General features: G+C 42.5%; 1 protein-coding gene across 1 annotated transcript in view; it reads left to right on the top strand.

The window, feature by feature from the left end:
* The window catches only part of VGLL4 (vestigial like family member 4), a 162580-nt gene that overhangs the window by 41296 nt on the left and 103239 nt on the right, over positions 1–18045 (top strand). Inside the window, exon 2 of the mRNA XM_089678706.1 lies at positions 4717–4793. Within this exon, the coding sequence (XP_089534832.1) occupies positions 4730–4793 (64 nt within the window). The 5' untranslated portion in view covers positions 4717–4729. The remainder of the gene's footprint in view (positions 1–4716; positions 4794–18045) is intronic.

Genomic DNA, 18045 nt, shown 5'->3' on the forward strand with positions numbered 1-18045 from the left:
AATCAAAGCATCTTTGGTCCTTTGTTTGTTTTTTTTTTGGGACTGGCCAGCAGAAAGCTAGGTACGGGAGAAACATTCCATACACATGTCTTCAGACGCTTTTCAGTTGTCCCAGTTGAAGCCTTGTTTTAAGCCAAAAAATGCTTGATGCTCACAGGCACAGTTGAAAACCATGGGATTTTCAATGGCTTTAGCATTTGGAGCTTCAAACTACAATACATTCAGTAATTGTAATATGAGCATTTTTGGGAGTGACTATATCTGTTATGAAATGGTCAACTTTAGGCTTATGCAGGCCATAGACGGGTCGTTTATCGGCCGAATTTTCATCTGAACGAAAAATCAGCCGATATTCACACCGTTAGTGGGGCAATGCCGTCGGCCGTTTTTCGCGGGTCTTCTCGTTTCTTTTTGACGGTCATGCTGGAAAATCCACGAAAAACGGCTGTTTTTCGTAAGCATTGGTGGCAGCATCCATGGCAACAACCTCCGATTTTTCATTTATCGGCCGACAATTCGGCTGATAAACGGCCCGTTTATGGCCAGCCTTAGGCTTAATGCTATCTCTTTTGCTCTGCTTCAGTAAATTTGAGAGCAGTTGATGGTTCCTAATCTTGCAACAATACCTGTTCTAGTCGTCTGTGTTCAGTACAATTGTACATGCTTAATCCCCCTCAAACAACGTCACAGGTGCTGTTCTTGTTCAGCTGGGAGAAAAAATGCTGCTTTGCATTTCCAAACTGTGCGTTAGAACTTTTATAAAAAAAATTATAATAAAAAGTTTATTATATTTACTGTGAACTCCAGGAAACCAAAAAGTATTAACTACTAGGATTTGTGTTTAGGTCCCTGGTGCCTGACCTATTTTCTGCAGCATATCTCCAGCCAAAAATGTAGCCTATCCACTTTGACTCATTTCTTTTCTTTTATTGGGTCTGTAGTTTCTGACAGTCCTATTAAGCATTACATATATTGAACATTATGCGGCCCTTTGATGTCAGAGGCCACATTTTAGGGTTCACTTTAGCTCTTAAGTTGACCACCATTGGTCTGGGGATCTGGACAAGCAGATTTACCTACCCGATCCTGTGCTGCTAGACCCGTCCTCTGATAGCCTTCATAGCAGGGTCAATAGTCCTGCACTGAATGTGTGGACATATAGGGACAATTGAGAACTGAAGCATGGGGGAGTGGAAGGTCGGGTAAGTGAAGACTTTTACCGTCTCGAGTCTAAATGAGCAATTTAAACCCTGCAGTGCTCATTAAATTCTAATTTGGTCCAACGCGCTTAACGTTTTAGGATGGGAATAGGGGTAAGAGGGGGGTGGCTTTTAATGCCATCATAAATATGGAAAATGAATACAGAGGTTATGTTTAGTTTAGGAGAAATAATCCACTGTTTTACGTATGTATTAAAGGGTTCATGTAAGCTGGCATCACACTTTTTTTTTTTTTTTTTTTTTATTTGAAATGCTCAAATGCAAAAATGCACATTTTAAATGTGAAACACAGCAAAACGCAACACTCCACTGTTTTGCCTGCAGTGCAATCACGTCTCAATAGAAAGTGCTGAATCCAAAGGCATAAAAAGCAGGCCAACCGCATCCCCCACATGGCACCATTGAAGTAAATTAGAATCTGCTGACCTGCATTTCAAACGCAGGAACACGCTGTCTAAAGAGATTTTTTTTTTTTAATTTTTTTTTTTTTGAGAATGCTTATTTGGAGATATGCTTGATTCAAAGTTCTTTGTATCGCACAATTGACTCACTTGCAGAAATCTATCACTTACCTGACACCATCAAAAATGAATTCTTGCTCATTTTCTGCCCTGGCTGCTAGAACACACTACCCTACTGATTGGACTTACTATGCAAACTCATCTGAAGGGCATTTTACAGCTGAAGAGTGAGCAAAAAACCTTGGCTTTACTTAGTACCTCTAATGTGTGCCCCACAGGTGGCTGCTTTTCTGAAAAATGTTTCTTAAGGCTTGGTTCACATTTTTGTGCGGCTCTGTGAGCCCTGTTTTGCACGTGCAAGATGGCCCATTCATTTGAATGTGCTGATGTGAAAGGTCCCTGCTCCTAGTGCAGTGTGGTTCCCAGTGCAGACACCATGCTGCAGTTTCCAGTGTAGAGGGTACCATTGGGATTAATGACACCCCCACACATCTCCTGAGCAGTCGCACATTTTTTTTCTGTGTTGTGGCTGGGGCTGCAAGAACAGGTGCGGTCGTCCACACGGGTGTGAACCTAGCCTATCTACAACCTCTGACAGTTTTTTGGAGGTGAAACTGACCGTTGTGGCTGGAGCACAGCGATCACAGCAGATTACTCCATTCAGAAAGCATGTATTTTCAAATGATTCAAGGCATTTAGGTAGGGAGCGCATGAATGTAACATTCTCCCCTTGTCCAATCACCTTTTCTGAATGTGGGAGCTGCAACATTGAATTTGTGAACCTACATTTAGACTAGGTTTACACCTATGCAGGTTGCGTTTGAGCCGGTTCTGCATTTTTGTTTTTTGTTTTTTTTTGTTTTTTTGCATTTGCGTTTTTGCCGTGTTTTTTGGGTTTTTTTTTGGGGGGGGGGGGTTAAATTTTTCTTGTTGCTAGGCAGATTTAAAATGCAATACATGCTTTTCTGCAGTGTTTCCATTGAAGTCTAAAGAAACAAACGCAACTTTTTGTGTTAAAAAAAAGTTCCTGACCCTTTCCAAAAGACGCACAGGTGTGAACATGTACCATAGGAAATAATGTTGAATGGACTGTACTGCGTTTCTGCAAAACACTGCAGAAAACGCTTAGGTGTGAATTTAGGGTTAAACATGTGAATACATTTTTAATGGAGTCTTAAGAACAAAGGGGGAGATTTACTAAAACTGGTGCGCTTACAATCTAATCTGATGCAGTTGTCCATGGTAGTCAATCAGCTTCTAACTTCAGCTTGTTCAATTAAGCTGTGATCCTAGGTTCACACTACAGCGGCTGCGGAAATCCCATGGGATTCAAATATTGTATTGCTCTATTTGCACCCGCACCAAAAAGGTGCAGGACCCTTTTTTTGTTCCGCACTAGAATTGTATCGCATGGGTATTCACACCTATGCGATCCGATTCTGCACATCGCACTGCGTTTTGCGGAACGATGTGGGGGTGTCGTTAACTTAACATACACACCCGCATCTGTCTGTGAACGGGATGCGATTTTGTGATGCGGTGTGGAATTCGCACTGAAAACGCTGTGAAATCCGCACCGCATCAGTGTGAACAAAGACTTACAATAAAACATTGGAGTTGATTGGAGTAGATTTACTAAAACTGGAGACTGCAAAATCTGGTAGAGCTCTGCACAGAAATCAAAGTGTCTGAAACACCTGTGTCAGTCCATGAACCAGCAGGATTGTGTACTATTTTGTGAGTTGGCCATTTTTTTTAGGACGCATTCACTCCAAGGGCATTTAGATGCATGGATGAATCCAGCAGGCCCAACACAAAAAAGCCGACATCCATTGTTTCCTACAGGCGAAGTACCAATGCACTTTAACTGAACCCATGATTTACCAACCCCTCAGTGTTTCGCCTAGTACACACTTCTAGCTCAGGAGGAGCCGCTGTACTAACCATGTTGGCACAGTGATGTCCCCTGCTGTGCTATTGTGTTCCAACAGATGGGACATCCCATCCCGCCAGAACACTCTGATCAGCGCTCTCAGCTATTGGCTGAGAATACTGATCGAGAGCCAATCGGCAGACTTTTTCCGGTTATGCCCCTTCGGCCGGCTGCTGTACATACGGGCCGAATGTTAGTTGGTTTCTGTTGACGCAGCCGATGCCTCTCGACATTTGGCCGGTGTCTATTAAGCTTTACATCTACTCATCTCTGCTCCTAAAAGATCTTCTGTTCTATTCAAGTATGTGTCTTAACACTAGAATGTAACTTCTATTGCTTTCTACTCCCCTAAAGCCCCATACACACGATCAGGAAATCCTACAAAAAATGTCGCTTTCAAAGCGATCGTACGATAATCTGATCATTGTGGTGCACAGCAATTGTCCAAAACTACTCTAAGGGACAAGCACAAAAATTTGTCGTACGATACCATATAGTATGATTTTTTGTTTAACCAGCTTTTGTCCGAAAATACAATACAAATACATAAAAAATTTAGAAATTATATATGCATTGTATTCTGTCGTACAAGAATTTTCATAACTTTAATAACCTTCTCACTTTCAATATGAGACCAGGGGCGGACTGACCATTTGGGAATTCAAGCACCGCTCGAGGGCCCGGGGTCAGTAGGGGGCCCCATGAGATGCCCCTGGTACCTTTTTCATAGGCTTTTTTGAGTTTGGGCAAGGACACAGGGGCCCCATGATCCCCTATTGCCCAGGTCTCCCCATGAGCTGTCAGTCTGCCCCTGTATGAGACTAGCATGCAACAAAAAAAAAAATGTTCATTTGTCCGATATTCTAAGTGTATACAGAGCTTTAATCTCCTAAGAATATTGTTTACTGTCAGTTTTGGCACCAAAAGGAGGTCTAACATGGAAGAAAGACAAAGGAACTCGGAGATTTAATCATTTTTCTGTTTAGTGTCAGATGGGTAATTAATGTTTTTGTTGTACTTTGTATTTATTGGTAACAAATTTTGCATCATGCTGCGTGGAAATGTAACGTGTTTTTTTTTTTTTTTTTTTTTTAATTTACAGGGTCTTCCTGGGAATGGAGACTCCATTGGACGTACTGTCAAGAGCGGCATCCTTGATCCATGCAGATGATGAAAAGCGTGAGTAGCAGCATTAACCAGTGTGCAGTTTTGTTACGCTGTTGACATTCTCCAATCTTTTGGTGTCATGTAGGCATACCACTTCTGCCAGGAATGTTCATAGATCGTGTTAAATACATCCAAATGATAGCAAGATACAAACTTTTTAATTTTGTAGACTGCATTGCCATATTCCATTGTGTTCAGTAGTAGCGGTTTGTGCTGGTACTAGTAGAGGATTTTATTTTGGATTTGCTTTTAGATTGTGTTGGCTGTCTTATTTTTGTGCGTTTTTTGATTCTGTAAAAGAACCTAATGTTACACAAATGTCATCAGTCCTGGTGAATGGACTGGTTGTGGGTTTACAATACAAAGTAACCTTCTGAAAACCTCATCGTACTGATGTGTTCTGACAAAACTGGGACCTCTCATTTTCTTTGGGTCCTTCAGACAGTGAACTATGGTGGATTACATTCCAGCGGACAGGCAGAGAGGAGGTGATGCACTGCCACATGTTTTACACTCTGAAGTCTTGCACAGTCATGATTGCAGGGCTGTTGCGGCAGAGTCCCATTTACGTGAATGGGTTGCATTTTGTGGATGGTACTGCCCACTTAATGTGATGAAATTTTAATTATTCTTTCCACAGCAGGTGTGTACCCTGTCCAGCTGTCTTTGCAGCCTAGGGGGGTGGGCGGTAAAATTGCAGCTCCTCCATCTGTTGCTTGCCAGATCAACAGGTGAAAATAGGGGCAAACAGACTTAGAAAACTAATGCAGCCACTGCATCTAAGCACTGGTAGGCTACAATATCATTTTATTTTTGGGTTTAATAGTGCTTTATGCACTTTTCCAGAGGTAAGCAAATCATCTCTACTTTCTCCATGCAGTGAACGTGAGGTTAATTCCCCCTTGCACTTCCACATTGCCTTGTTTTTAGCCACTGGAACTGGAAGGAAAGTCTCCATGTAAGCCACAGGATTCCAGGACTTTGGCTTACACAAGGCTATGAGACGCCTGTGTGATGGAACGGATTGGCACAAGGAGTGAGTCGCATGCTCCTCTATACACAGAAGGGTTTATCCTTTGGCTCCTGTTGCTGAATGGAGCCGTGGGAGCAAAATGGTAAACTGCTGGGAATGGCTAGATTGAAGCAAACCTGTAGCATCATTGTTGCAAAACAAAGCACATATGTTCTTTAAAACCAAACTGTTTTTTTTTTTTTTTTTTTTTTTAAATCCGGACAGCTTGCTTCAAATGAATGCTTGCTTTTACAGAATGGTCTGGCTGCTTTGGATGGTGTAATACAGCTTTTACTAGACACCGTAAGTTCTGCAGTCTTCCTGGCAGAGTCCTACACACTTCCCTTCTGTGCCTAGAAAGAGAGCCAAATCTATGGCATCCTGACCATTCAAGAACAGCCTTGTATTTTTTTTTCTTTATCAGTCAATATCTAAGTTTATCTGGCTGAGTTGGAGATCGTGACGTCTTCTGCCTGCCTCTTCACCTTGGCCAATTGGAGAACTCCTTTTATTCCTTGATTAAAGATACAAGACAGTCCTACAACATCTCAACCATAAAGGACCAAACTGTTTCTTTTTAGGTGCAGAAGAAACCTGTACAAATCGTTCCAGCTAGATTTGGGTAGGTCTTCACACTACATACACTATGTTGGACATTAACATTGAGCATTGAGCTCCCCCCCCCCCTGCATTTGTGAGGTTTGGGTGGGAAGCTCTGGATTGCAATTCGTTAGGTTTCCTAGTTCCTCCACACCAAACCTTTATGGACCGGACTTTGTGGACCTAAGCACAATACTTTGGAGGGTTTCCATGCAATTTTGGCCATATAGCATTTATTTTTTATAAATCTAAGACTGCATTTAAATTTCACAGTTTGAATGTAATGTGTATGGACATCTTTATGACCAACTGTGGTAAAAAAAAAATGCTGGTTTATCAAGCTGATATGACATGAACATAGTCATTCACCCATTGAAAGCTTTTTGGACCTTTTTTTGATGGTCTTCGCCAGGGAAAGTCATGAGTTCCGTAGCATCTATGTATTGAGCTCTTGTGTAATGGATTCCTCACATACTCCCGGCATACTATAGTGTGTGTGTATATATTGGTTTCCCAAGGCAGTTACTAGATTTGTTTTAAAACCTCCCTTTTTTTTTTTTTTTTTTTACGGCTGCACCTATGTCAATAACACCTGAACTTTCTGCTGACTTGTTTGCAGAGTCTGCTGTTTGCACACCTTTTATAAATGGCATCACTCTTTCTGTAGACAAAATATTCTGGCAGCTGCAGCATTGTTTGTTCTGCTGGAGAAGGGTTTATATGCAAAGGCCCTCATTAACTGGCTTACAATGTATTGACTTCAATTTGACCTTCACCCTCTTTCCCTAAATTCTCCTGGACTTCACATACATGCTGAACTACTGACAACTTGCTTGCAAATTTTGACCTTCACTCCATTTCCCTATACTTCTTCTTCTCCTCCCTTTTTTGTGTCTTTTTTTTTTTTTTTTTTTTTTTTTTATCTTTTTTTTAAATCTAATGTATATCACAAGTGCACAGCAACTTTAAAATTTATGAAGAATGATTGCAGTGGTGTATTGGCTTTTGCCGCCTTAAATCAGTATGAAGCTTGCCTTTTTAATGCAATCACACAAATATAAAAGCAAATGCGTAAAATATAAAAGTCACATAAAAAAATTACTTTAAGGCTACGTTCACACTAGAGTTGTGTGCAGGCAGCAGAGAGGTGTTTGGGAAGCGTTTTTACTGCTTCCCAAACGCCTCGGACAATTCTGCACATTGCAGCACATGCTGCTGTTCTAACGGGAGCGCTAGCGTCGCAGCAAAATGGACGCCTCTGGTCGAGTCAGGAGGCGTTGAAGCCTCCTATTCTAGTCTATGGTGCTGCTCCGCAAACGCCCGGCCGGCGTTTGCGGTGCAGTTGCGACGCAGTTGCTGGGCATTTGCGGAGCGGTAACACCATTCAAACTTCATTATAGGCGTTTGTGGGGCATTTTTAACGCTTGGCAAATGCCTAGCAACCGCTGTTAAACCGCGCATGCGGCGTTTGCCGAGCGTTAAAAACCGCTCCGCAAACGCCGGACCAACGCTTGCCAAACCTATAGGGGCGTTTGGCAAGCGTTGGTAAAACAGTCAAGTGTGAACGAGCCCTAACACTTCTATCTATTGAATTAAAAACACTCCAGGGATAGTATTGCCTGTGAATAAAGGGTGTCCAATGTGCTGGTGGCTTAGGTTAGGTTGAAGTCTGAAGTCCTCTTCTCCTGGATTTTCTGTTGCTGCAGGGATTATTTATGAGGTTGAGTGAAAGGCACTCATGTGCTGGCCATTCCACCTCCCATTTTTTTTTGAAGCCATACGCTCAGTTCGCACAAAGAAAAGCACTCTGACTGGAGAATGGGCAGATGAAGGTCCACCTTCTCCAATCATGGAATGCTTTTTATTGTAGGAACTGATAACAAAGCTTCTACAAATGGAGCATGGGGGCAGAAAGGGCCAGCATAGCTGGCACTAGACAAATGTCACAGGCACAACCTCCCATATTAAGCTCTGCCACATCAGCAGATCGCAGGGGTATCAGGGAGCACAGGACTTCAGATTTCAACCAAAGACAGCAGCCATCAGCGCATGGGAACACTTTTTTTCTTTTTTTTTTTTTTAATTGTGGCAAGTATTGTCCCTGGTGCTAAAAAAAATAAAAAAAAATCACTAAACTTCAGTTGTAAAGTAGGAATGCAAATTATGTGCACACTGAAAATCCACTCTACGAAGAGAAACTTCACCCGCATGTGTGATTATTTTTGTCTTACGCTTTATCCTTAACATAGTCACCTGGCCAGCAGGTCCATCATTGTAATGTTGCTGTACTTCATTGCCACATGCCAGGTCCTGCCATCATTGTAATGTTGCTGTACTTCATTGCCACATGCCAGGTCCTGCCAATATTGTAATGTTGCTGTACTTCATTGCCACATGCCAGGTCCTGCCATCATTGCGTCTTCAGGAGCCTGCTGTCTGGTTTTGCCGCCGGTCCCCTGGTGACATGGTGCCAGGTCCTTCCTCCTCCAGCTATGTGTAGAAGCTGATGTCCCCTGGAATGTGTGACATGGAACCTGACGCCTATGGTCTCCTGGGATTTCCATGCCAAACTTGCCTACCGGAGAATGGAGGCAGGGGGCAAAGTGGCATGTAAATGCAAGAAGTCGGCTTTCACCTTGTGGAGGGGGAAGAATACAATGTGGCAAATTTTTTGTTTTTGTTTTGTTTTTTTGGTTTTTTTTTCCTCCCAGTGAAGGCCTGTTTTGTGTCCTTGGTGCCTTCTGTACATTGGGAATGTGTACATGGTACAGGATGTGGTTGGAAGTTCTGAGAATTTGTGTATGTGACTCAACTTTGCCAGTCACTGTCTTTTGTGCTGCTGTGTAAAATGTGTTTGTGGGATTTGTTTTTGTTTTTTCTTTAACATTCCCAGCACAGCTTTTGCCTACTGACTATACTGGTCTTTTTAAGGAGCCTTAATTGAGACCAGTGGTGTGAGTTACTTGGGTTGGTCCATGTTTACTGTGACAACAGTTACATCAACAAACGCTGCTGTAGCCTTAGGTAGTGTCAGCTTTCAATAGTCATAGGTGTGGCCACTGACGGGACGGCTTCATGTCATTCTAGTGCCTATAGCAGGTTTCCTGGGCTGTTGTCTTTTTAGGTGTGTGTTTGTGTAATAAGCACTTTTTGTATGAAAACTAGTATCTGTATAACCCCTTTATGGTGGGGATTTGACTTTGTTTTTTCACACCATTTTAAAGTAGACCTCCCCATCCTCCTCCTTATATGAAACGGCTACCAAATAAATGCATCTAAAATTGTCTGTTTCTTTGTTTTCCCATATGCTAATGCTCCATTTCTCCACCTCCCTTATGTGTAAACCCATGCTGCCATTTTAAGATGTCATTGTGGGATTGCTTCGTCCGCATATTCTGTATTGGCCGATCACTGTCAGCATCAGATCTTGGGAATGCGCCATGAGATCTGGCCCGGTTTGTTATACTTTCCACATTGCTATGGCTTTAGCAACATGAGCGACCCCAACAGTCACATCACTGAACCCATGGCAACATATAAGCCAGAACCAGCCACACTAAAACAAAACCTTTCCTCCAGAATTATTGCAAGATCTCTGTTTTATGCCAGAGGCTTCTTGGGGGCAGCTGGATGGCACTTGCTGCATCACCAATGCCTATGAAAAAACCATCAAAATGTAAGTTCACAAAGACCGCTTAAAGCTGAACATCACTCTGTCAACATTGACTTTTTTTGATCCTTATGCTGCCAGCATTAATAAATAGGAAAGCATTTCATGTATACTTAAACCTTTTTTTACACTTCTTTAGTTCCTGTTTCAGTGCCTAGGCTAATGATGTCCTACATCCCAGGAGTCTTCAAGATGGGATGAGAGGAGGAGGGGTTTTCTTGGCCAAGCACACCGTTCTGCCTGCTTGTCTGAGCTAAGGGCAGATGGATTCCAGGAAGTAAATGCTACATGAATCTTCTGCCTTTACTCGAGGCGGCCACAGCCAGGAATGCTAGGTGGTGTTCAAAGTGATTTCTCATTAAATTAAAGCAAGGAGACATGGATGGATGAGGAAATTGGCATTGGATTAAATGGTGTTTTTGGTTTGTGGGGCTCAGAAGCAGTATAGTTCTACTTTAAGTACTTTGTTGGAAGCATTCTGGCCTTGTAAACCAGATCATTTTTAAAATGAAAAGCTACAAAAATCATTGCCTATATCGAATGTTTCCAAAAGCTGTTGCATTGTAACAATGGAGTAGAATGCATGTTGCATATGATACGGCCCTGTACGTTTTGGTAACATTGAATGTTGTCTAACTGGCAAAACAGATGTCTTTCAAGAGAATGTGAATGACAGCGTATTGATTGTGGATTTTTTGACTGATTGGGACTTAATAAAATTATGTGTTTCTCTTCATCTTATCTGTTAGCGGATCTTGAGAGAGAGAATTTTGAAGTCTATCGAGAAGAACAGCTGTATTCTTTATTAGCATATCAAATATTTTTTGCAGACGTGTTATACACATGCACAAGAATTTTTTCACTATTTAAGTGTGCTTGCATGGCAAGACCACTTACTGTTATCTCACATATATATTCTTATTATTGTAGCCAAATTTACCACCCTAACTCCTCCCATAGTTTTTACACTACATAGACAGTAATATACCGAAACGTGCGGATTGTTCCCGATTGGTGTGCTATTACTTTGTGGAACGTTTCACCGAATGGTTCACGAAATATCGGTGTTTTTGTGGTGAAATTGGTCCCATAGGAATGAATGGTGGAATGTTCAAAACTAGAGTGGGAGCTGACAAAAGCTAGAATGTGAGCTGAAAAATCAGGACATGATTTGTAAACTGCCATCACTCCCTCATTTTCAAGCCCACCTACACAAATCTTATATCAAAACGTTCAGGTATCCCTGCTGCCACTAAAAATGTCCACGGCTAAGCCATAGTCCTGATAGTTTTCACAATATGACCATTTGTTTGCAACTCACGCCGCCCATTGACATTCATTGAGACTGCACTCTAGCCACCTCAAATTTGAAGGGCAAATTCTAAACTGCGACTGTGCCTTCATTTTTAATATTTCAGAGACATACTATGCATCACAATGTAGGTCTGGGTCTTGTGATTCTCACAATATAAAGCTCTTCAGTGTAGAATTTATAATGTTTAAACTACAACCGTTTGTAGATGGCAATCGCCAGTGAAGTGAGCAAGTTGGAGCAGTTTGTTTTTAACCGTTCTTCTCTGCCCTTGCTGTAGAATGAGTTGCCATAGGAACCCAGGTGTGTGAGCAGGCAGCAGAGTGACAAGCCACTCCACCCAGTTACTCCGCCCACTCCAGTTGTAGACTACTGGTGGAGGCAAGAACACTTCACACAACTTCCCCAGAAATTGTAGCTTTTCTAGTTTTTTTTTTTTTTGTGGGTGTTTTTTTTTTTTTTTTTTTTTTTTGGTTTATCGGATCAGTAATTTTTTTTTTTTTTTTTTTAATATTGCATGTTGTATAGAATGGAGTGCGTCCCCTTATTTTACTGGACACATTTGATAGCAAAGTCCATAGCCATGTGTAAGCTCTGACCAATGTGATCTGGAGCCTACAAAAAGCCCTTTCTGGTTAGTTAACCAGAGAGCTCAAATCCACTTTTTTTGTTGAATTTAATAATCCAGTGCTGTCCCTGTAGAGATCCCCCTGAGACCCAACACTGCTTTTCTTCCGGTTGAATGACATGCAATGTCATCCAGCCCACTTTCTTTTGAGCCCAGGTTATCGTGGTTGTTATGCAGGCCTGAAATTGCAGTATGTGCTCTATATTTTCTGACACTTGTATCATTAAAGCGGAGCTCCACCCAAAAGGGGAAGTTCTGCTTTAAGGCCTCGTCCCCTGTTCAGGAATGGCACCTTGGGGGAGTTGGTACCTGATTTGACAGGTACCCGCTTCCACCTCTGCTGTGATGCCTAGGGGATCAGAAGTGGAAGTTATCCTCCTCCCCCTCCAACCCTTGTGACAGGTGCCAGAGGACTGCAAGGCCTTTCAAAGTGCGCAGTAAAACTCGCGCATGCGCAGTAGGCACCTGGCTGTGGAGCTGCAAACTGTCACAGCCAGGTGACCACACCTTAAGATGTTTGGGGATGGCCGAGGAACCCAGCTGCAGTAAGGATACTGCTGGATCCTAGGTCATATGAGTGGCTGTTTTTAAAGTCTGCAACCACCGTTTTTTGTAGCTGATGGTGTTTTTTTTTTTTTTTTTTTCACTGGACCACTGCTTTTAAGGCTAGATTCACATCAAGCAGTTCTGAGTGCTGTGTTTGCATGGGCACAGTAGCCCTTCATCAGAATGGGCTGCATTTCCTGCAGAAAATAAAAGGCGCCTGCACCTCCTTTAAATCGCAACCACCGGGAAACCACATTGTGCTTTCACACCATGTGTTTCCGTGTGCAGGAAACTGCATCATGTGTTTCAGTGCATGGGTGTGCCATTAAGAGTTTGTCACCAGTGCGTGTTTTCCTAAAAGCACCATGTTTTGTGTGGGAATGCATGCAATTTACATGCATTCCTGCACCTGAACCGATGTGAACCTAGTCTAGGTCATGCTGAATTTTCCAGTAATAGGGGCCACTAACGCCAGAGAAGAGGCGGACCAATAAGATAACGACCAGCAAGAAGACCGATTTTTAGGTATCTGATGGAGTTTAAGGAAAATCTGTCATGAAAGAATGGTGGGTGCTGACATCCTTTTGAGAATGCTAATTTCCCGGCTGTCATGCTGATGCTTTGTTCTGGGCCACATACAACTGTAAAAAAAAAACCCAAAAAAAGCAGAATTCAGTATTGCGCACTCATTTAAAGAGTAACTCTAGTTAAAAAAAAATCCCTCTGGTTGATCTATGAACATTGCAGGGATTTAAACAAAATTTGTCGTAGATTCCTACCTTTTTGTTCTGAAGAAATGGCTGTTTGTCTGTGTCCATGTGCAGAGTTGTTTTATAATTGTCAATCAGCTGCTGCACCTGTAGGGCTCTGAGGAAAATTGCAGGGTCTGCATCATCTTTTTAAATGTGCTTTCTCTTTGAGAGTATCTCACCAAAATTTTTGTTGCAGGCGATGCTCAAAATCTGACTTATCTTTATAAATCTGTTTCTGGTATAGTGCAAACTTCTGTGAAAATCCGTGAGCCAGTCACACAAGCAGGAAATGTGGGGGTGGGGGTGTTCTGTATATAATTTGTGTATAGACAGCCTCCAGGTAGCTGCGCTGCATGGCATTTTACTGAAAATTACAGAGCTGCAGGTTGAAAAGGAAGGTTATTTTAATAACCAATTAAAATATATAATCTATATCCCCCCACACTAAAGTGGACTTACCTTTTTATTAGTTAGTGTTTGTCTGTGGACTAGGTCCATACAGTGATCATCATTGTACATGTATTTCTTCCTCTTCAGTTTTACAGTGTTGCACTGGACATTTCACATGTTCTTTTTGTTGCTCTGTGTATTTTTTCTTTTTTTTTTTTCTTTTTTTATTCAGCACTGTCACTAATCTTGTATGAGTGTTAGTTGAGAAGCAGACGGCTTTCTTTGCAGCACATAATCTTCCTTTGTGGGGCTGGGTTATGCAATAGCAGAAGACTGGTGTAATAGACGTAATACAATGCCAGGCAGGGAACCAGATGCAGCCAATTTTGCCTGGAGCTGTGTTCTTACTATGTCTAGTGTTCCTTGATGGTGACACGTACTCTATTAGTCACATAATAAGGAGGTATGAAGTTCTGATTTAAAGTGATCCTGTCGCTACAATTAAACATCCTAGAAGAATAGAAGGGATCAATCATTTTATTCTATATATATATATATATAATGTGTGTGTATATATATATGTATGTGTGTATATTTGTATGTATGTATGTATATAAATGTATGTATGTGTATGTATGTATATGTGTGTGTATATGTAAAAGTGTGATAGGAAGACTTACTAGCTAATAGGAACAGGTAGGAGTAGTTTGGCCAGCTTTTGACATTAGCAAGAATTGTTGGTAACTCCATATTACAGCAACCCCGGTTTTAGATTTCCCCGACTCTGGAATGGTCCCTTTGAAATGACCTGTGCCATTCTTCTTTCTATCCCATCTAACAGTACCTATGCATAAAAGAGGCTGCTGTAAACCCTTTATTACACCTCCTCTAATGTAACTGCTCTCTAACAACCCCTAGATAACGGCTTTGACATTTCAGCCTGGGCACATGGCTTTTGAAGGTTCTTGTACAGTCTGTCTAGTTGGTGATATCATCCCTACTTTACCGATCATCTGAAACACATGCCCATCAAAATGAGTCTAGGAACGGGTAGGAGGGGCATTGTATGCCAAAACCTGTTCAGTATGCTTGGAGTACTCTCAGATTTACATTGTATTAAGTTTCCTTCCTCCACATATAGTTTGTAATTCTGTAGTACGTGAAGAAAACATACAGTACTCAGACATGCTGTACTCTTTAGCAGTATTGCACTGTGATTTGTCTGATCTGGTTCCAACCTTTTGATCCTTAAGAATAGGTTCACGTATGTGCAGGTCATGCGTGTGTGTGCAGGGGCATATGGTGGGTACAACAGCCCATTCATTTAAATGAGCTACTGTACCTGTGAGAAATATGGGAAAAAGTTCCCAACTTAAAAACGACACACCACTCTGTAGTGACGTTGGAGAAGTCATGACGACTCAAAATTTTCCTCTGTGATAGGTGGAGGCAAATATGCTGTTGCAGGTATGCACTATGATCCTGCAGTAAAACCTCCCATTGTTGAGTTCTATTGGATACAGATTGTAGGTTAAAGTTCCCTTTTTACTACCAATTGTTTCTTTTTATGCACCAAACACCCCCTCCCTTGAGCTTACTTGTCTTAAAGCAGTTCAATATCCTGAAGGTGCCTGGGCTCTTTTAAGTGTAGGATTTTTGTTGGTGGGTTTCTACCAAATGTATTGAATTCCCAGTGGTAATACACATTGATTGTCTGCAGGTTTATGTCCTAGCATTCCATAAGTGAAGGTGCACTTTTGAAGTCATAGAAGCCAAACCAGTTTAATGTGAACCAGTATGAACCTTGAAGCAGGAAGTGTAACATGGTATACAGGATGTTGCTTGTTCAGTGTCAATTAATGTGCTCTCTCACCAGTTGCTTTTATCTGCAGTTGGTTTCCATCCTCCCAGCCCTCGGGGTTCAACACTCGCCACATGTCTATTTGCTCTGGCACAACACTTGTTGACGAACACTGTCAGGCATGACTGGAGGGTTTCAATGTAAGCTGCAGGGAACAGACTGTCCGTCAGCAGCATCTTTGGAGAAGTGTTGGAGTAGAAACTACTATTATGGCAAAGAATGTGGCAGTCTAGAAGGAGACTCTTCTGCTTATTGGTAATTAAAGGGAAATTCCACTCTAATGGTTAAACACAGTTAAATAGGATTTACAGTATAATACAAATAAAAAGCTGTGCTAATTCCAACATAAAACGCAACATGTGGTAAGTGTTTTAAATCCCAATTGTGTGAGAATACATACAAAAAAATCTTAAAATATGTAAATCAAATGGATAAAAAATGTGTCCATAGAGTCCTTTTGTAAAGAATCTACATGCAAAAGTGATTAACCCTTAAACTGTGCATAAAGTGTTATTTCCATCCACTGTGCAGAAAGCTCCACCACCGTGGGATAAGACCAATGGTGCCTCTTGCCAGATCTATTGGACCAGTTGATTTTAAATGGTTATAAAGTGCTCTATTTATGCCAGGGTTAGAAGTGATTCCACCAGGCCATACACCAAGCTCTTAGATCTGGTAAGGCCCAAGAGGATTAGGGGAATGGAAACACTAACTAAAGGGATAGCCTAGCCAGATAATCAATCTTGCTGAGAGAGGCATACCATAGAATTTATCAGCACCACAGTTGCCCACAAGCGTGAAGTTACTCCTGAGATCCACTATAGTACTCAAGTGCTTGATCTCATGACATTAACATGATTGAAAGAGTAGGATTCAAGGGACACTCCTCCACAACGATAGGTAGGAATAGAAGTTAGACCTCCAACCCCAGATGCGTGTGATGGAAGCTGCCAGAAGGCACAGAGGATAAAACAAAAAATCATCTGACTTCCCCAAGTGTCACTAGGATTTTGAGGAAGATTATTAACAGAGCCTGCCTATCCCTGACCCCTGTCCATGGGTCTGTGAAGCTCCTGAATCTGCCTCGAGATTTAGAAAAAGCATAAACAGCCATGGGGTCAAGGGACTTGAATCTTGGCAGAACCGCCTAGAGCATTTGTCTGATTAAGGGCAGAACAAGGGAGGGCATCTGGAGGCCCTTCCTGAAGAGGCTGTAGTCAGGCAAAGGAGGAGCAGCTATTTCTACGTGAAAAGGTTCCACAAAATGCTCTGGACATAATTTATTCCCAACAGAGTGACTGCAGGAGGAGACTATGGTGTTTCTCCTGCTGACAAGCCAGGAAGGCACAGGTCCTTCCAGCAGTGACTTCCTCCAACACCCTACACCCCTGCAATGAGGAAGAAGTAAAATCATTTTCTGATGACAAGGGATCACTTGAGCTGAACAACCTCCCCCCCACTGGAGGATGGATCTTACAGATGTTGGACCCTTCAGGAAAGTTCTGTCCACCACAAGGATCCCTAAAGCTGACTTTCTTCACAAGAGGTCGCCACTGTCCAGACCTCCACCCCACTCCACATTCCGCACACTAAAACCCCCTCAACACTCCACTCCTTCGACCCTGCTACCACTGAAGAGGTCACTAAGATCTTCTCTGAAGTTCGTCTTACCACCTGCCCCCTTGACCCTGTCCCCACACAACTCCTACGATCTCCCTCCTCCTCCATCCTATGCTCCCTCACTCACATCTTTAATCTCTCCCTCTCTACTGGAACATTCCCCACCCCCCCTGAAGCACACGCACATCACTCCCATACTTAAAAAAACCCTCCCTGGATCCCACCAACCTAAATAACCTTAGACCCATCTCCCTGCTGCCATTCTCATCCAAACTCCTTGAGCGCTTAGCCTTTAATCGCCTAAGCTCCCACCTCACCGACAACAACCTCCTTGATCCCCTACAATCTGGCTTCCATCCCCTACACTCCACTGAAACGGCCCTACTCAAACTCACCAATGACCTGCTAACTGCCAAAGCTAATGGCCACTATTCAGTGCTACTACTCCTCGAACTCTCCGCGGCTTTCGACACAGTCGACCACCCCCTCCTCCTCAAACAACTGTACTCTTTTGGCCTCAGAGACTCCGCTCTCTCCTGGCTCTCTTCCTATCTATCTCAACACTCCTTTAGTGTTACCTATAATGCTGCCACCTCTCCCTCACTCCTCCTCTCTGTTGGGGTCCCCCAAGGTTCTGTCCTCGGGCCCCTTCTCTTTTCCATCTACACCTCCTCCCTTGGTCAACTGATACACTCCCACGGCTTCAACTACCATCTCTATGCTGATGACACTCAAATTTATCTCTCTACTCCTTGCCTCACTCCTTCAGTCTCCACCCGAATCACTAGCCTTCTGAACGACGTATCAGACTGGATGTCACTCCACTTCCTCAAATTAAACCTTGCCAAAACTGAGCTCCTAGTTCTCTCCGCT

This window comes from Staurois parvus, unplaced genomic scaffold (genome assembly GCF_062004578.1).
Source record: "Staurois parvus isolate SC_StPar_1 unplaced genomic scaffold, SC_StPar_1.0 ptg000209l, whole genome shotgun sequence".
In the NCBI taxonomy this organism is placed as follows: Eukaryota; Metazoa; Chordata; class Amphibia; order Anura; family Ranidae; genus Staurois; species Staurois parvus.